Genomic DNA, 24,794 nt, shown 5'->3' with positions numbered 1-24,794 from the left:
TCATTTAGGTAATCACAGAAATGTGCTCTCCATCATCATGTCCACCAGTAATAGCTCTGGTGAGTGCCACTACGTGCTGATGCGGTCGGCAGTGATGCCGTGATTTCATGTCGTGAATAAAATACTAAATCACATGATATATATCCTTAAATTAATGCTAAAATTGTCCCCAGCCGTCACTGTAAGCAAACTACCAATAAAGATAGGTGCTTCAGAAGTTCTAGGGGGCCCTTTCAAGGGTTGTAAGAGTCCACAATAATCATGGAGTGTTTTTCTGAATATGCTTTCGATATTTTTAATGTGCACGGATTTTTACATATATACGTGCCCAATGCACACACAAAAAATTGGAACATTGTTGATAGCGTAGTAAATGTCATTTTAGCCGATGATTCACCTGTACATATCTCTGCGCTCTCTACTCGGCAGAAAAGAAACACGATAATCTAACCGGGCATTGGTACACGATGTAATCACTGTATAGAGGAAATACGTAGGAATAAGCGATGCCTTCCAATGTTACTCCTTCCTTCACCTTATACCTCACCCACAAACATCACAAAGCTATAGTTTTTCCTAGAATGAATCCGTCCACTAACAATTGTTGCTACAGAATTAAGTAGACAGGCAACTACTCACAGGTGCCGTTCTTATTGGTGCGAGAGTCGTAGAACGCCCGCTGCTCACAGTCTCGCAGCGCTTTCAGTTGCGCGAACACCCTTTCAGCGCGATTACCTTGGGCACTAGGGCTGCACCAGGGTAGCAGGCATGCCAACATTGCCTGCAAACGTTCAATGAGGAGGGAAAACATAGGTGTGATTAGTGCTGATATTCAGGCCCTTGTAGGAAAAGCTACGCGATGGGGCAGCAATAAATCAGTATACAATTCAGCCTTCAGACCTAAATGTTTCTTTCCTGAGGCAGCAACAGCAGACAGCTACGAGCAGTGAAATAAAGGCGGTACTGGAGCACGCACTGAACGTGAACTTGCCTGACCAACGCTTTGAGTAATCTGGCTGCGTGGCACTCTGCATGGTTCTGTTCACACACTGGTGGTTTTATATTTTTAGAAAAAAAAAACAATAGTAATGTGGACAAGCGTAAAAGTACTTTTAGGCAATATATAATATTTCTACTTCGCAATACTTTTCTAAAGATGCCGAGGCAATGGCAAAGCTGTCTCGTCAGGAGGCGTAATATTAAAAAAGTAAGAAGAAGTAAGCCGCAAAAGAACAATGAAAAGGTGTTCAGGCTTTTCTCAGGGGATCCCTGTCCACAATGTACCTGTTCCCTTATTTCAGATATGTACGAAGTAATAAAGTCCCTACTGTGGTGTAACTGGTGAAATGTGATGAAATGTTCGTAAAAGCTTGAACACAGGTTATCCCAACTATCACGCAGCATAAAAAAAGAAGAGGAATGGCTTTACGTGAAGCAAACATAGTACACATTGTTACCATTACAGTGCACTGACCATTAATAATACTTTTCCTAAAGTGGTTTGCATAAGTACTTATAATGATATTCATAACTAAGCAAATATTCACGTGACAGTGGCTTGCCCATATTGTATTGAGAGCGATATGCCTTAAGTCTGCTTCGTACACGGTCGTTCCTTATTGAAAAAAAAAAACTTGCTGCATGGGAGTTAGGATGCGCTTTACCCGAAGTAAAGAGCGTGTGTAGATCAGTTGAACTGTCTCACAATTTCGGTTGAGTGTGCTATTCGCAAGTTTTGATGAGAAACTATTCTGAGTGGTATACTGAACTCAAATTTACTTTGTCTCACAACTTGGCGATATCCCGATGAGTCTTGTGGTCGAAACCATAGTCGGTTCTGCCAGGCGATTAGGTGCACTTTGCAACCACTGTTCGAAATTGTCTGTCTTGCTAATAGTATATTCTTGACATAGCAGCATGTTTATTGCATAGTAAACAAGGCCCACGTCTGTGAAATAGAATCGTCTTTTTCCGTAAACTTTTCTGAGCAGTGTGTTTTATTTTACCTTTCATAACATTTTCGTACAATTCTTGCCACTGGTCACGTGAAAATGACGAGTAAATTCATAGTACTGTCGAACGTTCTTATAACGATGTTGGTTTTAACAATGTATTCTTTATATGAATGAGAAGCCGCTGCACTGTCAGCTTTTATATAATTTTTTAGGGTGAAACAACTCGCTAAGAGCAATGGCCGCGTGCCACATTATTGGCCTAAACAATAGCTAGAATTCTGGCCAAAGCTAGAATATGCTAACGCGATTTTTGACCCTCACCACAATAACCTCACTTACGCCCTCGAATCTGTCCAGAACCGTGCGGCACGGTTTATACTGTCTAACTATTCATACACATCAAGCATCTCGGCACTAAAAGCAGAGATTAACTTATCCGATCTGGCTAAGCGCAGCAAAATCGCACGTCTTTACCTTTATCATAAATTCTTCCATTCTTTGCCTTTAGATAACCCATACATCAGAAGAGCCCACCGCATTTCCCGCATCAGTAACTGTAACGCAGTATATCCACCACAAGCCCATACTGTGACCTTTCATCAATCGTTTTTCCTGCGCACAGCCCAAGAATGGAATGACCTGCCCACCGAAGTCACCACCATCATCGACACCCAAGCAATTAAACGGCTCATCGAAACTATCCCCTCATAACTACCATTATATTGTTAGCCTTTGTACTACCCACTCCCTCATGTAATATCCCAACTGGGACCTTTGAGGTAATAAAATGAATGAATAAACTATGGCTGTTGCCTGTGCAGCCAGAAAGTTATCAAACACAAAATTCTTCAACAATAATAGAATAAAATGATAAATTCAAAATACTGAACTCACTTTGAATTTGAGGTATGCTTCCCCGCATCTTAGAAAACTACCGCGGCAAAGCTTAACAAAACTTTGAGGGCAAAAACACACAATACAAGATGAGAGGACATGGTCGCCCGTTCCTTCCTGTACTGTCCATTATGCATCATCTCATCGAATTTCAAGCTTTGTACTACGACAAATCCGACTTTAAAAACACACTAGAGTGTGAGAGCGGTGGTGGCTTTTACTTTTGGGCATGTAATATGAGTCAACCGTTGATTTTTAAAAAACTTTCAGAGTTCAAAACATCAGAATGTGCTATGCATTGGCTCTTAAGGCTTGTGGCAGCTCCGGTAAATCATTTGAATTTTTAAGCATGTCCGCGAAATCAGCAACCTTCTTTTCCTTATCACTGACGTGTGGTGGTCAATCCCATCCGATGTTAGTTTTCCCCACAACAGCCTGCCATCTCAACTTGTTTTTTTTTTATGCAACCCGTTGATTCCTATCATCCGTTATAACAATACAAGTTTCGCGGCACTTGAGAATTGTTTTAAGTGGCTTGAATTGCATTGCATTTCTTGGGCAGCACCGCAAGCACCGATTATTGAGAATTTTATTGATGCGACAATGAACAAAGAGAAGTTTCGGTGAGGCGCAGACGTGTAACATACGTTAGAACAAAGCTCGCCTTACCAAAGGGAAGAAACCTCCACAAATTGTTGTCATAACGCTGGGCTGATTGCTGGGACCTGCATAAGTAACAAAATATGCAAAATGTAGTGAATATCTTTTTTAAGAAACAAACATAATTCATGTGTAATAAAAACATAGGAGCATATATTGTGAAATTGCAGCATACCCACGAAGTGAATGATGATGAGTGGGGCGAAGCACTGGAGGGTTTCATCGCTACACCGTGAACCATTCACGAATATCGCCCGCTAAATCATCAAAGACGTGACATACACTGTATATATTTATACAAGAAATTTTCTCATTCGCAAGTGGTAGCTATACGTCGCTTCTATTCCCCCTTCAATAACACGACTTTATGGTCGGTGAAGTGGTGGATCGATGATGGGGTGTAGTGGAATGTTTGCAAGGGCGATGTAGTGGGCAGTTTGCAAAGGTGAAACTTTAGGCGGTCACGTACAAAGAAAAAATGGACACAGTGGGAAAATCTATGGTTTTTTAACGCGCACCTAGATACAAGTACATTACCATCTTGCATTGAGCGAAATGTGTCGGTGTTGTGGTATATTTATTAAAGTGTATAAAAGCTTCCTGTCATCATCCGCAAAAACAGCTGTAAATACACTGCAAGTAGAAAAGAAAGACAAGCGGGTGCAGCTGCAATAGCAAGTGCATTTCATTGACATTATTGAGTATGATTAGCAGTTTATTACCAGAAAACCTGAAAAAAATTTCCTTGCTATGGATACCCGGCCACTGCGGGATTTATCCAAATGAGATGGCAGACTAGTTAGGCAAAGCATATTTAAGCGGACCACTCTTACCTATTTTACCTGACTTCGCCTACGTAACAGCACTCAGATATAGAAAGGCTTGTTTGCACAAAGAAATAGAAAAATTATCATTGGATAAAGTCAGAGACTTTGTACATCTAAGATATTGCTTGAACAAACAGTGGTGTGTATCTCGGCAGTTAGAAATTACAATCACCAGATTACGATGCAGAATTCCGCATCTGAATTACTACCTATATAAAGCTGGACTAACAGCATCTCCGTTGTGTCTCTTTTGCAAGGAATTGGAATCAATAGATCATTTCTTTTTATCCTGTCAACGTTATGCTTATCAAAGGAAAAGATACCTGGTCGAACCAAATGAGAAGCTAGGTTTAAAAATAAACGTGGAACTAATTTTATCCTTCGGAGGTATTACATTAGCTTATAGCCACAGGGAGGTTTTCTCTGCTGTGTGCGAGTACATAAGGGCAATAAAGAGATTACCCTGTTAGCCTATTGTTACTATTTACGGCTACGAGACTACCTGATTGCCTGACTTAGCACACTTGATCATCCTGCCGCCCGGTTCTTGGCCGATCCCCCTTTGTGTGCGAGTGCCAGCAAAGCATAAGGTTCTCATCATCATCATCATCATTCAACAAAAATGACCTCCTTTTTTGCATTGAACTATGTACCAACTGATCCAAGTATTGTCTTTTTTGTCATTTAGGATAGCAGAATTAAAATAAACTACTCGCAGTTCCCAAGAGGACACAAAATTGGTGGAGCTCCGCATTTGCTCGAATACACCCTGGCCAATTCATCGAACCCATTTTTTTTTGTTTTAGCCCAAGTACTATTAGCGCAGCCTTTAAGACCTATGGGGTGTCGCCATTTTAGTACTGTGCCTTAATAAAGACAAATGGACGCTCCTAAGTGTACCAATTTTTCTTGTATTGAAGGCATAGTACATCTCGCTGCGAGAAGCCAGTCTGCCTAACTGTTCGACAAAAAAGCCCTTGCCTAAACGCCAATCTGTAGTGAGTCCACTTCGCAGTTTCTTGGTGTTTTTTCTATGTAAGGCTCTTCTATTAGTTAGCTGTACATTTTTGAACATAGGTCGGCAAAACTTGTGGAGCTCACTCACACTTACTCATGAGATATATCTTGTGATTCAGCGTCACAAGGACTCAAGCTCACCTGATTTTTTCCGAGCTGACTCACTTGAACTCAGGTTCGCTAAACTTTTCTTCGACTGGACTCAATGGACTCAAACTCACCAAAGTGTCATTCCTCTACACTAACTCAGACTCAGACTCACAGTTTGATCTGAGGCTGCATGAGTCCAAGTGAGTCGTGTCATGGGTCCATTAGCCTTGAATACTCATTTTCACCTAAAGTGTCAATCCTCTTCAATGCCAATATCTCACAGAATCAGTTCCTTTCTTTGCAATTTTCATATAGTACCTTCGAATATGAGTTGTGTTTGTTGTGAACCAAAGGTCATGTTTCTTGAAAGTGATGACAACATAAGCTATATTTATCCAGTACTTCCATGTCAGTGTTGTCGGGGAAGGAGCAAGGGCCCAGCCTGAGGCGATTCACGCCGGTGATGAATAAATATCAAAATTTTTTATGAAAGACACTGCTCTAGAATATATGTGAGTAGACATGAGTGTAAGCGTGAATCCAAGTAAGGCTGTTAGTAATGTAGAAGATGAGTAAATATGAACATTGGTCAGCAGAAAACGTTGTAACTTTTTCATTCTCACTCAATAAATATATCATGCACTTCGGACTCACTCCCACTCAAACTTGACAAAATTTTCTTGAGGCACTTACTCCGTCTGACACACTCGCAAATTTTCTTTTAGCGGACTCACTCGGACTTATCTTATTGTACGATTTGTGTGTTAACGAGTCCGAGTGAGTAGACTAATGGGTGATTTTATCGACCTAAGGTCGTGGGCCTAAATACAAAGCAGCATGTGAACCTATACAACAAAATAAAAAAAAATGTTAAGGTTTGAAGTTTCAAGAGTAGGATATGGTTATGATTGACTAGTAGTGAAGGGCTTCTAAAATTTATACCACCTGAGATTGTCTAACGTGCACCTGAATGCATAAAAATACATGGGGCTCAAGCATTTTTACCTGCATCAAAAATGCAGCTGTTGTGACCGCGATCATCTCACGATCATTGGGTCAGCTGTCCAGCTTTATAACCACTAGGCCCCTCTGGCAAGCAAATGGAAGCAAAATGAATAAGTATAATCTCAGAGCGCAAGTAGTACGGTTTGGAATAGAATATATTTGTGAGTTGAGGGACATTGTGTATGAGGCAACACACCTAAATTGTAATAGTGAAGTTCAACGTATGTCCAAGTGGCCTCACCCGCTGGTTGTAAGCATTGAAGACAGATCAAAGCGAAATATGTCACTGGAAAAGTTTTGATGACGTTCAGCTTTTATTTACTGCAGCATTTTTGAAAAACTATGTCTGCATTGGTATTTGAATTCGACAGAGAACTAACACCGCTTACCGGCACTTTCTGTGTACCATCACCACTGTCAAGTAATTTTTTACTGCTGTGGATTCCTCCAGCGGTTAGCACTAAATCCCAAGCGGATGTTCTACTCTAGAACTTTGTTTTTTAGTTCGGGCGCTCACATTACAACCACATTTCGTCTTACTGCCTGGCCTTCGCAATTACTCGCATCAAGCCAGGTGCAGCTCCCGGGCACGCCATTTTTACTTTGCCTCATTAACATGTTATGAAACCGTCCTCCTTATGTATAAAACTTCATGCAAGCGCAAACGAATACGACCACAACAAAACAAACTGAAAGTTACCGCAATATCATCTCGCGCTCTGCTTTGGCATAAACTACTAGTGTTTCAAACTGGGGCAAACAATGCTGAGGTATGGTCTTTGGGGAAAACGGGTTAGTTATCTGACGGGATACTTCACTAACATTGGACAGACCGAAACAAAGACGTAAAAACAAAGCACTCCCATATTTGACTCGAGAGAAGTGCCCTTACATAAGCATATTGGGGAAATTTTCGCCGTTATGTCTTTTTGTATTGCGGGTGAACATACGTGAACGTGCCGCTTGGTCGTCAACCGCAGCCACTATTGCATAAACGTAGTCTGAAAGCTGAGGGTACAAAAAAATATCCAATAAAAATCGTCCTAATGGTTTCTTCTCTTCGTTCACACTATTGCTGCCACGTCATTGAGCGTGCATTGCGCTTTTCGGCCGCATACAGTACGGGAGAGACACGCTCCGACTCGGTGCCCCTCGTGGCAGGAGCCCGTCCTGGCACGTCGCCGGCCAATGGCTCCTCTGGGAGTCGTAAATGTCGACGACCGACCTAGGATTCGCGTGGCGTCATTGAGCGAGATTACGTTTTTCTTATCCGCCTGTAGATGTCGTAAAAATCGCGCTAAATAAAAATAAATTGGCCATGAGTTTTGTACCACTGCTCCTTTTCTTTTCCCTTGAATTGAAGGTGGAGAGCGGAAGTTGCAATTTGCGACACGGCGTAGTGCCCTTTAGCTTTTTCCTCCATGCCTTGTCAAGTGCCGTATTCTATTCTCCAAAATAAGAAAAACGTTGCGCCTTCTGGGAGTCGAGATGGCATTGTTATTTTCCTTTTTATGTTTGTTGTAATTGTGACACATAAAGCTCTTTGAGTTATTGTGAATGATTGTATTGGTTGTGCAGCCTATTTATATATTTTATTTGAATATACTGCAGCCCTAATGCGGAGCTATAGCAGGAGTGGCTGAGTTATACAAAACTAATACAAACAGATCAACAACAATAAAACAGAAATGCATTACAGCAATACATGAGAAAACATCACTATGGCGTTGCAAACACGATCTTTAACTATTTTCTAAATAGCGGCATCAATGAAATATTGTAAAGACAGTGAACGAATACTGCCCGGAATAGTGAGCGAATACTGCCCGGTAGGGAATTCCAGACGTCTATAGTACGTGGGAAAAAACTAAATTTGAATGTGTTAGTACGAGCAAATAAAAGTTTTATGTTCAAGGTGTGAGAGCTGCGGGTGAAAGATTCTTCCATAAATGCGATGTAGTTACCACCAAAGATGCCACGAGAGGAGTTGATGACTGTATATAATAGTTTTCAAGATTCGATGCAATAACGAGAATGTAATGGTACAATGTTAAGTGATTGTGGAGCCTGTGTTGGTGAGAAGTTGTGGCTGTAGTTATGGCATATGAAGCGGATGGCCTTACGTTGAACGCTATCGAGGATTTTCAGGTCACCTTGTTTGTGAGGGTACCAAACGACAGATGCGTATTCTAGAATAGGGTGAATCAACGTTTTATACAGAAGTAATTTGGTATCACGGGGTGATTTAGCAAAAGTATGGCGAAAATAACCAATCTTTTTTACACAGTAACTCATACAGTAACTCACCTTCATACAGTAACTCACCTTTCATGCAGCAGTGGATGTGATACATTGAGTTGTATACATCGGCTTCGATTTGCCAACTTCATCACAATAAGCATGTACTTACTGCTTAACGAACCTGTATTTAACTGAAGAAATGGTAACTGAGGGAGACAATGCTTTATGTCTGCTGGAATGGCTTGTTACCTCTCCTCTGAGACTTGTAAGTGAACTAACCACGCATCATTACTCAAAACCGATCGTAGAGTACCAGTAGAAGACCAGAGTAAGTTGTACGAAGTAGTGTAGCTTGTTAAAAATATTTTGTTGCCGACAAGCTACCACTGCGACAACAATTAGGTAAGGCGAAACGCGCCACCTGGCTTGAGAGAAGCCACCTCACAAAGGTGCATTCGCAACGTTAGTGAGGTTACAAGAGGTAATGATGTCTACATGTAAAAACCATAAGCAGTTCATCTAGCGTACAAATCGTCTGCCCGGACGGTACACAAAAGAGGGGATGCGTGGTAAGATTTCCATCTGCTATGGATTTATCAAGGACTATTGAAAAATTCTACAGGAATTGTCATTTTCCTTTTTGGCTGCGCTTTCCGCACATTTTCAATACGACGAATAGCCCGTAATCGAACCGTGAATCAATAATGAACGAGGTGCCGTAGCAACAGCGAAATAATAAAATATATAATAAACTCAAGCAGAAGGTGAAGATTATTGTTGTGACAAGAAATACACTTACATCGCGCGCAATTTTTTTTGTCACAATAAAAAGTACCTTACTACCCTTATACTTACATTGTGTGGGTTTTTTACGTCCCAGAACGACGGTATGATCATGAGAGACGATGTTGTGTAGGGCTTCGAAAATTTTGACCATCTGGAGTTTTTTAACGTCCACTCGCATCGCAAGATACATCGCCATTCTGCCTACATATACATGCGGCCGCCGCGGCAGGGATCGAGCCGGAGATTTTTGAGTTGGAAGCCGAAAACAGTCGCCAATTCGCCACAGTGATGGACTGTTCCGACAAAAGAATGAAATACACGCATGAATTCGAAAAGAGTATGACCAGCAATATTCAATACTCGTGTAGGTAGATCGAAAGTGGCATCCTTAGCCGACCGTTCATACATCAGCCACCTGTGTATGTGGTACTCTATATACATTGATATATTTATTGTCATTAAGGAAATGTAAAAATGAGAGCCGCATAAACTAGAAAAGTACCATGTAAGCATTAAGTCTAGGGTTTTTACGTACCAGAGCCATGATCTTATCATGAGAGAGAGAGATAAATAGAGAGGAAAGGCAGGGAGGTTAACCAAGCTTGGCTCGGTTGGCTACCCTACACTTGGGGTTGGGGGAAAGGAGAATAATAGAACGGAAAGAGATAGAAAAGAAGAGGAGTAAGAAAGAGAAGCATGAATTGTCAGCTCGAGACTACAAAGCACGGTCTCGCACAGTTCTTTCACAAGCGGTAGTGAAGTCTGGTGGTCTTTAAAAAGTACAAGAAGGCTTTCGTGGCTTTGCGCGTATGGGAAGCCGTCGGCCAAGGTCCCAGGATCTTCTCTTCTGTAAGCGGCCATGAATCCAGCTGACAAAGCTTGGCTTCCATAATACGTCGTTCGGTCTGGTATGGTGGGCAATGACATAGAATATGCTCAAGCGTTTCCTCGCAGGCGCAGATGTTGCATGCCGAAGTGCTCGTCATTCCAAGGAGACGAGAGTACGAATTCGTAAATGCCACGCCCAAACTCATGCGACACAGTAAAGTTTCAGCGCATCGTGGGAGCCCGGATGGCAAACGAAGTTGCAAGTTTGGGTCGATCGAATACAGGTGCGTGTTGGAGAAACCCTGCGTATTCCATTGTAGGAGAGATATACGTCGAGCAAGTGATTGTAGTAGCCTTGCAGCGTCCGTTCTCAAGAGTGGTATGGGCGTGCGCTGGTTTTGGTCATGAGCCGATCGAGCAGCCTCATCCGCGTGGTCATTGCCGACGAATGTGCAATCACTCGGCAACCACTGAAATACAATATAGTGACCTTCTTTGAGCGCTTCGTGGTAGTCGTGCCTTATCTGATATACTGATTGTTCATAAAACCCGTGCTGCATAACAAACCGTAGACACTGTAAGGCTGACCTGGAGTCGCAAAAGATGGCCCATTGGTTAGGTTGCTGCCGAAGAATGTATTTTACTGCACCTTGTAGTGCTGCGAGCTCTGCTGCTGTCGACGCCGTGGTGTGAGAAAACTTGTACTGAAGCAACAAATTTTCAGATGGAACAACCACTGCTCCTGTAGAGCTGTTGGAATAAGTGGAGCCATCGGTGTAAACATGTATGCGGTCGAAGTACCTTTCGTCCAACAGACGCAAAATTAATTGCTTCAGGGCTAGCGTTGACATGCGTGCCTTCTTAAAGATTCCAGAAACTGATAAGCGCACGTCAGGTTGACGAAGACTCCATAGCGCAGTTGCTGGATGCATCGCAAGTTTGAAGCCAGGTGGCAGTATGTCCTGATGTTTTGTCACGGTACCGCAGTACGAAGAATGGGGCCTCCGAGCTGTCAAACACGCTAAATGATGTGACGGTAGCCATGATAAATGCCGAATGTGCGCTCTCAGCGTCTCGACAATGATATGCGCTGTGACCGGTTGTTCTTGTGCAATAACAATAGTTGACACTGTCGATGAGCATCTTGGAAGGCCAAGGCATGTCCGAAGTGCTTGGGCTTGTACGCTTTGCAGTGCACGGATGTTAGTCTTGCACGTGTAGGACAGGACCAGAAGGCTGTACCGGAGAGTTCCGAGAAAAAGGGCTGTGTAAAGCTGCAACATGGAGTGCACAGATGGGCCCCATGATTTTCCGGCGGCGAACTTGAATACATTCTCAATGCCAATGAGCTTTTTCTTCAGGTATGTGACATGCGGGCTCCAGGTTAGGTCACGATCTACGATGACACCTAGGAATCTATGAGTACTTTTATATGGGATTGATCTGCCATCGATGCAGAATGAGTAGAAAGACCGGTTTGCGTGTAAACGCCACCGCTGCGCATTTTTCTGTGGCGATAGTCAAACCTTGCTGGCGAAGGTATGTCGATGTGATTGTTGCCGCTTTCTGTATTCTTGCACGCACTTGAGGCCGTGTCACGCCGGACGCCCAAATGCAGATATCGTCAGCGTGGAGATATATATAAGCCGTCTGTGGCAGCATTTCGGTGAGCCCCACGAGAGATCTTATCATGAGTTACGGCACATACGAGGCGGGTCACTGGTATAATTTCGATCGCCTCGAGGTTTTTAAAGGTACACCAAAGAGCAAAACAAATTTTCGCGTATTAGTAAAGTACAATTTTATATTCCCAAGAATACGACCTTTACAGCTACATGACGCTTGGTAAATGAGTAAACGCGTGAAAAGAAAATACGGGCGGAGACGCCACAGTGAGATCACCGCACCGTGACCTGAGAAATTAAGAAGGCGTCTACTATAGGTTCTACGTAGCTTGTAATCAATAAAATTCAAGAGCATGGTAATCAGTGGGTGCCATAGAGTAAGCAACGAAGCCTGAGGTAATTTTATCAATACAATGCCAAGAAAGTACCACGAATAGATTTTGAAACTTTTCATGTTACACGTGATTATTCTTGCACGAAATTCAACAATGAAACTTCAATCTTGATTTCTCCGATGATAATTAACTTATGAAAGCGAAACATTTCGCGTTAGAGTTCTCAGAGTGCAGTGTGTTAGTCTAAACCAAGTCATTGTTCTTCTTTAGTGTTCATTTAACGTTCCTGAATCTAGGCAAGCGGGTGCTCTCGGCGTTGCACAGCCATCAAAATGCGACTTCTTTGGCCGGTAATCCATCCATGCCACGCTGGATAAGCAGTGCAACAACTTACGTGGTAGCTGCTTCATATACCGACACACACTTTCATTAGTGAAGGTCCTGGAATATTCTACTTTAGAGAAGCATCGCATGTTATTGAGTAAGAAATGCAAGACGATTTAAACTTTGACGAGAAAATAATAATAATAAGAATAAGCAGAATTTTACATCGCGAAACCACCATACAATTATGATAGGCGCTGTACTGGAGGGCTCGGTAAATTTAGGCATGCACTGACGTCACTTCACTACACAGCCTCTACAATTTTAGCTCTATTGAAATGCGACAGCCACCAGCGGAATCTAAGCAGCGACCTTCGGGTAAGCGTACAAGCACAGTAGCCACTGATCCACCGATGTGCACTTGACGAGAAGAAAACATGTAATTTGAAACTGAATAACGTGCTTAATCCGCATGTAAAGACTTGTCATCGAAAAGTAAAAAAAAATAAATTAGGAGTCATGCGCCATGGTAAAACGTACAACAGTAAGCAAAAAACAAGTGAATTGCTATTAAACGACGAAACATATTAAACGACGAACTTGAGGATAAATTCTCGTTTGCACAACACGAAACAGTGCGTCTTCATTACGCCCTCTTGAGAGAGCCTGAAAGCAAGCGGAGTATCGACGCCAATAGTGTTGAAACAGGCAGGATTCTCCAGTTGCTACTTTGCGATGGCTTGTATGATTACTTAAGGCGCAGAGCACAGTACATTAAGAAATAGATACGTACGTGGTATTTGTAATCCCCAAGGTTGTGTTTCAATTACTGTTTAGGTGTTCGCACGACGTATTGCAATCACTACATGGAATTTCTTCCTAACGCAGTTATTCTCTTGCAAGCGGGCGTTGTTCTCTAGGCCGTTATTCACTTGTAGCTCGGCAGGTTGCAGGTTTGGTCCCCGTAGGTGGCGAGCTATTTTTTTCTTCATACGTATATTGAAATTGCCTCTAGTAACATATACTAACTTTCTTTTGCATTATTGCCTGTTATCAAAGAGACACTTGAGCATATCTTTTGCGACTGTCGTCACTACAATGTGTAGAGCAAATCACTTGCAGTCGCGCTAGCTCACATAGATCGCAGACTGATGACGGCGGAAGCCATTCTGGATTGTCGACCAGAGAGGTTATCGCAGGTCACGGGGATGGGAGCACTCCACAGTTTCTTGGAGGCAACAGGGTTGCACCAGTAGTCATGAACTTATACTGCAATGATGACTGCGAATAGTGACTTAATACTGCTATGACGAGTGTGAACTGCACTTTCCTCTTTATATCTCTCTCCATATTCCAAGCTCCCTCATCTCTGTCCCCAGCGTATGTCGGCGAACTCACTCATGAGCTGACTCACGAGCATTCACTCAGACTCGGGCGAAGCCGTGAGTCTCAGTCCGAGTGAGTTCAGGTGGGTAACATTTTTGTGAGTGTGAGTCCGAGTGGGTTCTGCTCAGGGAAAATTTTGGCGAGTCTAAGTCCGAGTGAGTTGAAAGCGCAAAATATATATTTCTTCAGTGACTCTGAGTGAGCTTTACTTTCTTTTGCCGACTTAATGTTCTATCTAGTGGTCTTCAGCTCTATAGTATCAACCTTACCTAGATTCACATTCATTCTCACGTCTACTCACAGGTATTTGAAAGCAGTGTAGTTCATACAGCATGTAAATATTTATATTTAAATGCGTCAGTTACGTTGGAGGGGATGCTTTACATCCCGCCACCAACTCTTCTGGGGTTTCATTATTAGATTTAATGATGCCACCTCTTCCAAGAAAAATGGCCTTACTGGTTCGGAAGGCCTCAAAACTCTTTTCCGAAGATGCTATGCCAAACGACCCCAAGAAGAGCACCGATTACCTGCGATACTGGTGTTAAAGAGCATTGACATCACGGTCGAAGAAGCTAATTATTGGCTGATGGACTCATGAGTCGACTCTATCCGACTCGCATCGAGCCGTGAGTCTGAGTCCACGTGAGTAATGGTTTCGCGAATCTGAATCTGAGTGAGTCCGGCTAAAGATAATTTTTGTGAGCGTGAGTTCGAGTGGCTCCGACTCAGCAAAACTTTCGTGAGTCTCAGTTCGAGTGAATCTAAAGCTCTAAGTCTATTTCCAGAGTGAGCCTGAGTGAGCTCCACAAGTGTTGCCGACGTACGGTCCCCAGCGTATGATAGCATATCGGTCGTTCCAGGCTGGCTAACATTCCTGCCTTTCCCTTCCGTATTGTTCCTTGTCTGTTACTTGTCAATAATATATTGTGTCTATATTGTGTCAATAATATATTGTGTCTAATGTAAACGAGCCCTATAACAAAGTAAATTCACACCGCTTTCCTTTATTCTCTTAGATATCATTTTGAAAGAAGTTGCATGGTTTCGGGATGTAAATTCCCACCCACCCCCTTCGCAAGGTGCGTTCCGGTGTACTCCAAATTGTACTGTGCACCTCTGCTTTGAATGTTTTGTTCTTAAGCAAGCGTAGGTGTGCCTAGCGCATTCTTATGTTATTTAGATGCCGATCGTGGAATCGATGGAGAGAGCCTTCTTCCCCCATCCCACTTCATATTCCCAGTTTACTTGCGTTAAAACAAAACGTGTTTGCTTCATTGGCTACCTTGCTACGATCCCTTCGATTCAGATTACTGTGGTGTGCGTTATTCGAATCTCATAATACCAGATTGATTATCACAATGTGTGTCGCTTTGGCAAAAAATAAATTGATCAGTGGTCGTCCTGTGTACAGGAGCACACCGATGGAGCGACGGAAGGGGGAAGAAGAGAGCGGTTGGCGGTAATCTGATGAGGTACAAGCTGACTTGCCCTGCCTATTTTGTGTGTTGTCATACTTTAACGCATATTTTCACAAAAACTCGGGAAACAAATACTCGAAGAATTACTGCTGGTGTGACTCCAAAAACAATGACGCCTGCGCCCGTTCCCGAACACGTGACCAAACGTGAAGCCTAGCTTTGAGTAACTGAAGTCATCATAATGGTTTTCATGATCGTCCTAAAGGAAACACATTGATATTCTTCAGTATTTGCTTGTGGAGATTTATTATTATTATTATTATTATTATTATTATTATTATTATTATTATTATTATTATTATTATTATTATTATTATTATTATTATTATTATTATGCAACATCTCAAAGGAAAGCTACGCAAATATCTACTACTTGTAGTTCGTTAACCTGCATCTAAATCTAACTGCACATGCCTCCAACATTATCGCCAGCACCGAAAATGCGGCCGCCGCGGCCGGGAGTCACTCTCGCACGTCACTACTCTAGCGCCATAACCATCAAACCACCGCGGCGGGTCGCGTTCGCTATCACATCAACAAAAAAAGTTGATAAACTCCTCTTCAATGGTGCTTGAGGCAAGCTTTTTCTTTACGAGAGTGTATTCTAAGATAACTATGGCACCGATGATGTTGAAAAACAGTAAAGAAATACTAAGGCACAAGCGGGTAACTTAAAGCAACACTAAAAGGCAAATACAAAAACAAGAGAGAGGAAAAAACAAACCCCCTTTACACATTTATTCTAAGTGTTTAACACCATCACTGCTATGTTATAAAAGGGCTGCAAAAGGAAAGCTCGGCCTTAGCGATTTTGCGAGAGATAGCTAGCGCTCTCCGTGAAAGCCTCGTAACGCCGCCGTTCGGCGCCGGACTTGTTTTCGTACTCGCAAACGTTTCGAAAACAGTCTCGAGTTTTATTAAGGTTTTGAAAAACATTACACCAGCAGATATATCAGTGCAGGTGTGAACAGTTGCCAATTTTCGGGAATAAATATTCACAAAAAATCCTTGACGTCCCAAAATTTCACAATGCATTTTATTAGGCCGATTATTACAGGCATGCGGATTCATTTTTGAGCCCCAGAGGTCCTTTACCATCAGTGTAATCCTAGCCAGGCTTGTAAATACGTTTGCGAAGAAAACACAATTTGGAGCTCATTCCCCGAAAGAAAAAAAAAGCATGGTTATTGAGCGAACGTCGGCTCATTGAAAAGCTGATATTCGTAGGAGTTGTGCTCTCAGTAAAAATCTCTCTCCCCCCTCTTAACATACGTAATTGAATAATTCTGGTACGGGGTTGAAACTCCAAACCTGGCCTCTGGCTATGTTATTGCAGTAGCAACTAATACCTTCAAAATGACGCCTCCACCAACTTAGCCAACGAAATTTCATCGTGTAGGTCGCTGAATGTATGGCATACTTACATTTGAGGCGAAGGGAGAGAAATTTATTGGAATCGTGAAAAGGCAGGCCACGTTGTTACTCAGTGTGCCGTTATTAAAGACGATGTTCATTCTTGAAATAGTGCGACGCAAGATTTTGGTTTGGCTTCCTGTGTGAGGTGGCTACCTACTATTATTACTACTACTACTACTACTGCTACTACTACTACTACTACTGCTACTACTACATTCATCGGGTACGCATAAGGCATGGTTTAAGGACCTTCAACCCGAAAATATCACAGCATATCCATGGACTGAATTATGATGAGTGGGGCGAAACATGCGTAAGTCCGTCACTCGTGCGTTCGTCCATCCGTGCGTCTGTCCATGCACCCATCCGTGCGTCCATTCGTACATCTGTCTGTCAGTGCGTGCGTTCATCCATGCATTCGTCTGTCCATCCGTCTATCCGTCCATGCATCTGTCCGCGCGTCCATTCATTCGTACGTGTGCTTCTCTGTCAGTGCGTCCGTGCGTCTGTCTGTCCATCTAGTGAACACTCCAAGCACCACCGTCTCGCATCTTTTCGTCACATATTCATGATAGAGAAGTACAGCCACCCCGTGGACATTTCAAGGACTAAACGACAGGTGGCTACCTACTACTACTAATACTACTACATACATAGCGGACGCATGACCCATGGCATAAGGAGCTTCGCCCCGAAAAGCCACAGCATCGCCAAAATGTGAATTAATGGACGTGACAGCAGCGAATTGGAATGTCAGTCACGCGTAGAATGGCAAGCAGATCAAAACGTGCCCCGTGTTTCTAGCGCACGAATGACGCCTAAAACTCACTCACTGGTACAGATGAACGCTAATAAGCGTCTGAGTTGTTATTTCGCTGTGTCTGAAAAGCGTGCCCTTTTCGCGAATGGAGACTGTGCAACGAGTTCAGTGACATTTGTCCGTTCGGTAACTACAGCACAATCGTTCCGGTGAAAGCCAAGGCGTCCGATTGTCTCCACCACGAGATGAGTGAGCGCAGGCGTGAGCGTTCCCTCTCCGTGGGGCAAAGTGCGCGTGTAAAACGAGAGGACGCGCCACCGGGTCACCTCCGAGACGGCCGCCCACGCTGCGCTCTTCGTTTTCCAAGATAACTGCGAGATAGCGCTCATATCTCACGTGTGATGTGACTTGTGGCGCTCGGTCGCCTCCGCTTCACGCTCGGGGCACTCTAACGCAGCGCCTCCGGAATACCATTCACCAATTTTGTTTGCGCAGAACATCAAATAAACGTTTTGTTCACTCTGTCCAGACGCAAGACTCATCTTTAGACGACATTTGCAGTGTAACATGCAGATACGGCCCCATTTTTTTGTGTAACAAATGGTATTCAAATCTGTTAGAGATAAACAGATCGTATGACGATGCACGTAACATTAACCAATAATGCTGGCTATTATGTTCGTGCTAGAGTTGAAAAAAAAACACTTATACGACCCCAACTGAAGGATTTGGAAACGAAATTATGCGCGTTACTTAGCCCTCAGTTGTGCCGCTTAAGTCGGTGAGCATATTAGGAGTGTGCATGGCAGCAGCGCACTAGGCGCTTCCAGCAAAATGCTAAGCCCCTTCTGCTTTATCGTTCAGGTGCCGGCTGCGTGGATCTACCTACAACCGATGCTGAACATCTGCGTGGATTACAGTGGCAGCGTCAACGTTTTACCGAACACATGTATCTTCACTTTATGTGAAGTCACTCTGCCAAACCCACTGGAATCTGCGCATGCTCCTTGCTGGATAACATCTCATCACGTGGACAAACCTGCTGCTATAAGAAGACCAACGCCACAAGCAGCGACCAGTGTGCATGGCAGCAGCGCACTAGGCGCTTCCAGCAAAATGCTAAGCCCCTTCTGCTTTATCGTTCAGGCCAGTAGATACTTGCCTACCCATTGCTTCAGAAGCGATAACCGCTTTTTGCTGCTGCTCGCATGCCTACCGATTATTCAAAAATTTGTTATCGATATTTACACATTTAAAGTTTGCCTTTTGTCATGTGGTGACGTTAAACCTAACCGTGGCCCGACAGAAAAGGAACGGTTGATGCAGTTACTTTCAGGTCAATCTAACATTTTAGCTAAACAGGGTCAAATCGAAACCGACATTATCAAATTAAACGACCGTATTGGAAATTTGGAACATCAACTAGCCCCATTACTTTCACTTAAAAATGAAGTAGACGAAATGAAAAAAAACAGTTGCTAAACTTAAAGAAGCTGTAGGTCTTGCAGCGCAAAGAAATGAAGAACTTAAAAATAGGAGCAGGAGAAATAATCTAGTTATAAATGGCATTGAAGAGGCCGTCTCTGAAACTACTGAAAGTCTAACAACTACTATCAAAGAAAAGTTGTTCTTACAAAAACTTGGAATCACTGTAAATGGCATAGAGCGATGCCACAGACTGGGTAAAAAAAACGCTATAAATCGTCCTGTGATAATAAGGTTGTTGGACTATCGCGAGAAAACGTCAATACTTAAAGCATGTTTCAAGCTAAAGGGATCTCCTGTTTCGGTCACTAAGGACTTTTCTGCCGATATTAGAGAAACCAGGAAGAAATTGTGGCAAACGGTAACGCATGAAAAGGCAAATGGTTCAAAAGTAAAGCTGGCATATGATAAGCTGTATGTAGACGACATTTTGTATGGTTGGGATGAAACCAATAATAAAAGGTATAAAATTTCAAAGCGTAACAATTGACACCAGAAGGCAAGTACCCGTATTCTATCTATCCCTAATGTAAATTACCGTAGCATTGTTAATAAACCTGTCCTGATTGAAGACCTGTTTCTTACTCATGAACCAGACATTGCTGCGCTTACAGAGACTTGGTTAAACGATGAGGTATCCGACAGCGAATTTGTTCCGAAAAACTACGTCTGCTTTCGTAAAGACCGGGACATGAGAGGTGGCGGGGTTGCTATATTATTTAGAGCATATTTACAACTCGTTAGAATGCCTAATATCCCAGGTGTTGAAAGCATTTTTCGCACTACATATATAAATAAAATGCGATACATTCTCGGAGCTATTTATAGCACTCCTGACTCCTCTGTCTCGGTTCTAGAAAATCTTGATGATTACATGTGCTCTTATATGAAACCAAATGACAGGTTAATTCTCGCGGGTGATTTCAAATTTCCGAGTATAAATTGGAATACTTTTTCCACAGAGTCTTCAGATCTAAGTGACATTAAAATACTAGACATGATTTTTAATTATGATTTGCTACAGATTGTATCTCAGCCTACTGGAATTCAAAGTGCAATTTCAATCCTAGATCTCTTCTTTGTTAACAGTACTGTAAAAAATCATGTATTGTGTGATGTTGTACCAGGAATATCTGATCATGAAGCTGTCATATTAACCTTAACTGATGCTTCGTATGTTGATTCCACTGTCAAGCGCCAGTACCCGAACTTTTCTCGCGCTGATGATGAGTCAATCCTCGATTTTCTGGACCTCTTCTTCAATGCTTTCTCAGAAAACACCAGCAATATAAACGATCTATGGCTAACTTTCGAAGACATTGTTCAGGAATGTATAGCACGCTATGTACCACTAATAACTAAAAAATCAGCTGGTAAAAATGCTTGGATCACTCGACAAACTCTTCAGCTACAACGAAAACTTAGGAGAATAAAAAAGCAAAAGGCCTGAAATTCTGTTTGTCCTCTACTTGACGAAGCCATTGCCACATTAGCAACAAAACTAAAACTACAAACTCAGGAGGACAAGGCAAGGTACTATGGTATATCACTTCTTTCCTTTATTAAGACGTCTCCAGAAAAGTTTTGGAGGTCTATTAAACCGAGTTCATGTGGCACTACTTCATTTTCTCTTTACGGAAAAGTCATAGGTGATGTCACAGCGGCGTCCAATGCCTTCAATAATCATTTTAAATCTGTATTTACAACAGATAATAATTTCCTTCCAGTGCTTAGTATGTCTTTTCCACCTATGCCGGTTGTAAAAATTTCCGAGCAGGGCATTTTTAACTTTCTACTTAATATAGATGCTAAAAAATCTCCTGGCCCGGACGATATCCCAAACGCCTTCTTGAAAAGATATGCAGAGTGGTGTGCAAAGTATTTGCTCATATTATTTGAAAAATCTCTGAGTGACGGCGCATTTCCGAAGGACTGGAAAACCGCCAGAGTTAGACGACTGTTTAAATCTGGTGATTAATCCAACATTGCAAATTATCGGCCTATTTCGTTGACATCTACTTCATGCAAAATGTTCGAGCACATAATTTATAAGCACATAGTAGATTTCCTTGAAAAGCATGAAGCCCCAACAGATGCACAACACGGCTTCAGATGTGGGTATTCTACTAACACACAATTACTTGGAATTACACATGACTTCGCGGAGGCTATAAACAAAGGAAAACAAACAGACGCTATTTATATGAATTTTAGTAAGGCGTTTGATAAAGTTTCTCATAATAAATTACTTTACAAGTTGGGCCTTATTGTAACAAATCATACGATATTAGCATGGATTAAAGCTTACTTGACAAACCGGTATCAATACGTTTCCCTAAATAGCACCTGCTCCAACCGAGTTGAAGTTTCTTCTGGCGTACCTCAGGGGTCCGTGCTTGGGCCTCTGTTATATTTAATTTTTATAAATGACATCACCACCAACATCATTGTTAAGATTAAACTCTATGCAGACGACTGCGTGATTTATGAAACAGTCAATTCAATTCAGGACCAGATTAGGTTAAGTGAAAGCTTCCGAAAAATCATTTCATGATGCGAACAGTGGCAGATGACCATTAATTACGACAAAACGGTCTTTATGCGAATAACCCACAAAAAGAAGCCACTTTTATTTCACTAAGGGGCTAATGAAATAGGCCTCTCGGAGGTTGCTGAATATAAATACCTGGGTTTATGGTTCACAAATAATCTATCATGGTCAAAACATATAGATGTCATCACAAATTAAGCGTTACGTAAATTATTCTTCTTGCGACGATCCTTAAAATTCGCAACTCCTTCTGTACGCTTCCTTGCATAATAGTCAATTATACGTCTCATGCTTGAATATGCCGTGCCAATTTGGGACCCTTACACTAAAAGAAACATCAGCAAATTAGAAAGAATACAGAAAAAAGTAGTGCGTTATATTTATAATTCTTATGGTCGTTCGTCAGTTACTGAGGTCATCATACGAAGTGGGCTCCCCACAGTTACGAAGAGAAATAAAATTTGTCGACTGAAACTTTTGTACCAAATAGTTAAAGGACCATATAACATAGATACCTCCCACATTATCACTTTTTCTGAGGGTTATGCTACCAGGCAAAGACACTCTTTAATGATAGCTCCTTCATTTACACGAAATAATTGCTTTGAATACTCTTTCTTCTGTAGAACTATTGCTGATTGGAACAACATAATTAATAACATTGTAACACAAGAATCACTTTCATTGTTGGAAAAATGCTTAGAGTAGTTCTTTTAGTATCATTGATTATATCTTTTGTTGCATTTGTTTCTTTTTGTGTGTCACTTGTAAAATTTGTTTATCTGTTAAACGGAATCTTTTTTCCAGCGATGTACCCTCTGTATATTCTATATACCCTACTTGGCATTTCACTAATTACTTCGAACTTTATTTCGCATCCCTATTTGTGTTGCTTTAACTGTATCCATTAAATTGTCCGCGTTATGCATTTTCTGCGTGTATATAATTTTGCCCTTTCAGAATACTCTGTTCCTCTGTCTCACACCTGCTATAGTCTCTGTTCGAGACTGCAGCATCAATAAATAATAATAAGGTGTTGCCGAGACACCACGGGAGTTGGTCAGTTTAGACGCAGGAACCGGCACCCCACGAAAAAAAAAAATAGTACGAATGTATGTGTACTGTGGCAGAACACTCAGGATTGCCACCAGTTTTCAGTCATTCAGAAATGCGTAACAAACAAGCTTGAATAGCTTTGACGGGTTCAACGTATCTAAAAGGCTCAGGGCTTGAGATACTCCAAATGGTAGGGCTCTAAATAGTTTTAACCAGCTGGGCTCTCTTGCAGCTTGCACTGGACTTGGACGGTACACAAGTCTTTAGAAGCTCGCCTCACTACGAATATGGTGGCCACAGCCTCCATCGAACTGGCGTCTTTCCCTGTAGAATCCGAGCACCATAATTGCAGAATGGCCGTGGTGATTTAACCAGTTTTTGTATGCAAGAGTGCTTCTTTCTTTTTGTTGTTTATTTATTTTTCTACGTTTTGTTTTGTCTCGTAGAAAACACTGTTATAATACTATTAAAAAGATTGTAATGTCCACAAACAATAAAAAGCATCCGACAAAGATAGGAAAACGTTGCATACGAATCATAAGCGGGAGATAGTAGATATTTTTCTGCTTTTGTGTTATTTCTCGTGACATTTGCAACGCTTGCCTGCAGCGTATTTAATAAATTTCATGTTTTTGTGGGTACTTTGTTTGCACCTACTAAATCATTTAATGACCAGCCCCCAGACAGAAGATGTTTGGCTTTGTTCGAGCTGAATCATAGAACACAACGGGAGGTGCAAATGATTGCTACGAATTGTTGATTGCAGAGACAATAATGCTGGCGTTTCAACTTGGTCATAAGTTTTTGTGAGCCTCGAGAAATGGACTGGTTATCATTTTTACAGCAAAAAAATGAGCCTTTTTTATTCGCACTGTAGACTACCAATAAGTTAAATAAGCCTCTGTCCATTTCAACATTTCAGAACAAAAGAAAATGTGAAAAAAGCGGAAATGTGATCGTCAAAAGAAAGGCTTTTATAAAATGCGGTAAAAGCGTTCGCATTAATGGAGGCAGCTCGCTAAAGGAACATTCCAAATCCGTCGTAACATAACGCGATAGCCATAAAAGTTTCGCTACATACCATATTTCAGAGTAAGCACTTTAACTTGATTGAAATTCAGATATTGCTCTCAGCAAAAGAAACGTGGTTGTATGCGTGCTATTCTTATGCAAATGCTCTTTCCATGTCATCCCATTAGAAATATACAATAGACAATGTCTGTTTGCTATATTTTGCACAATACGTGCATTTTGGGTTCTTGCCGCGATCTCCTACTCGCTGTGCTGCTCTTCTGTTGTATTAGAGAACCTTGGATATAAGGCAGCGCAGTGAGAGTCGATACATCACTGCTTACATGGAATCGCGGTCAAGAATACGCTGTCGAGTCAAACGACCAACCATCGGCCATACGCCTTCACAAGACAAGAGTCGCGTGCAGCCTGCTAAACGCAACAGTGTCACCCGTCCGTTAGGTATATTCAATACATAGCCGAGCAGTATGCGCAGCGCATCTCATTTGTACCCAACACCTCGGCTCCAAATTCTTCGCTGCGCAAGTTCTATGAGTCAGCGCGACTCACCGACCACTTGAAGAAAATAGCTGAGTCTACACTTGGGATAACGCTGTGAGCGACGCAGACTGGCTACGTGATCGGCTTGTTGGAATCACATGGGCGCCACGAGGCAGCACAGAGGCAGCCGTGACGGCGGAAGACCGCACACTTGTGGCCTATGCCTGGACGACCAGCGCGAATCCGGGTGCATCCAAACTGGAATTCCTGCGCCGAGAACGGACGCTGTGTTTTTTTTTGGGGGGGGGGGGGGACTATGTACAAAGCAATCGGCAAAAAATATTTTTTGTTCATCTTTGTATATTCACCTACATAGACTTGCTGGCCTTTGCACATTCACGAAAGAACGAAGTGTTTTTTTTTTTTTCTCGGGGAAGAAAACAACCATTGGATCATACACTTCGTGTAGCCTCGATAGATCAGATTAGAGCTACAAAATGTGTTTTTTCAAGTTAGCACTATCGGAGGCTGTCACCGACTGTAACTGCGAGGCGCCGATA

The 24,794-nt window shown here is 42.2% G+C and overlaps 1 protein-coding gene across 8 annotated transcripts in view; it reads right to left on the bottom strand.

Moving 5' to 3' along the window:
* The window catches only part of LOC119178493 (calcitonin gene-related peptide type 1 receptor), a 210,027-nt gene that overhangs the window by 76,149 nt on the left and 109,084 nt on the right, over positions 1 to 24,794 (bottom strand). For 5 of the 8 annotated variants that reach the window (XM_075885011.1, XM_075885014.1, XM_075884993.1 and 2 more), the window contains 2 exons: positions 3,519 to 3,574; positions 640 to 781 (listed from right to left, as the gene is read on the bottom strand). In XM_075885011.1, the coding sequence (XP_075741126.1) occupies positions 640 to 781; positions 3,519 to 3,551 (175 nt within the window). In that variant the 5' untranslated portion in view covers positions 3,552 to 3,574. Of the gene's footprint in view, positions 1 to 639; positions 782 to 3,518; positions 3,575 to 24,303; positions 24,502 to 24,794 lie in introns of all 8 variants that reach the window. The other 3 variants (XM_075885003.1, XM_075884998.1, XM_075885007.1) reach the window with 1 other exon arrangement.

Source organism: Rhipicephalus microplus, chromosome 1 (assembly GCF_043290135.1).
Source record: "Rhipicephalus microplus isolate Deutch F79 chromosome 1, USDA_Rmic, whole genome shotgun sequence".
NCBI classification, from domain to species: Eukaryota; Metazoa; Arthropoda; class Arachnida; order Ixodida; family Ixodidae; genus Rhipicephalus; species Rhipicephalus microplus.
Note: the sequence above shows the minus strand (reverse complement) of the source record. Positions and strands in the feature narration are given on the sequence as shown.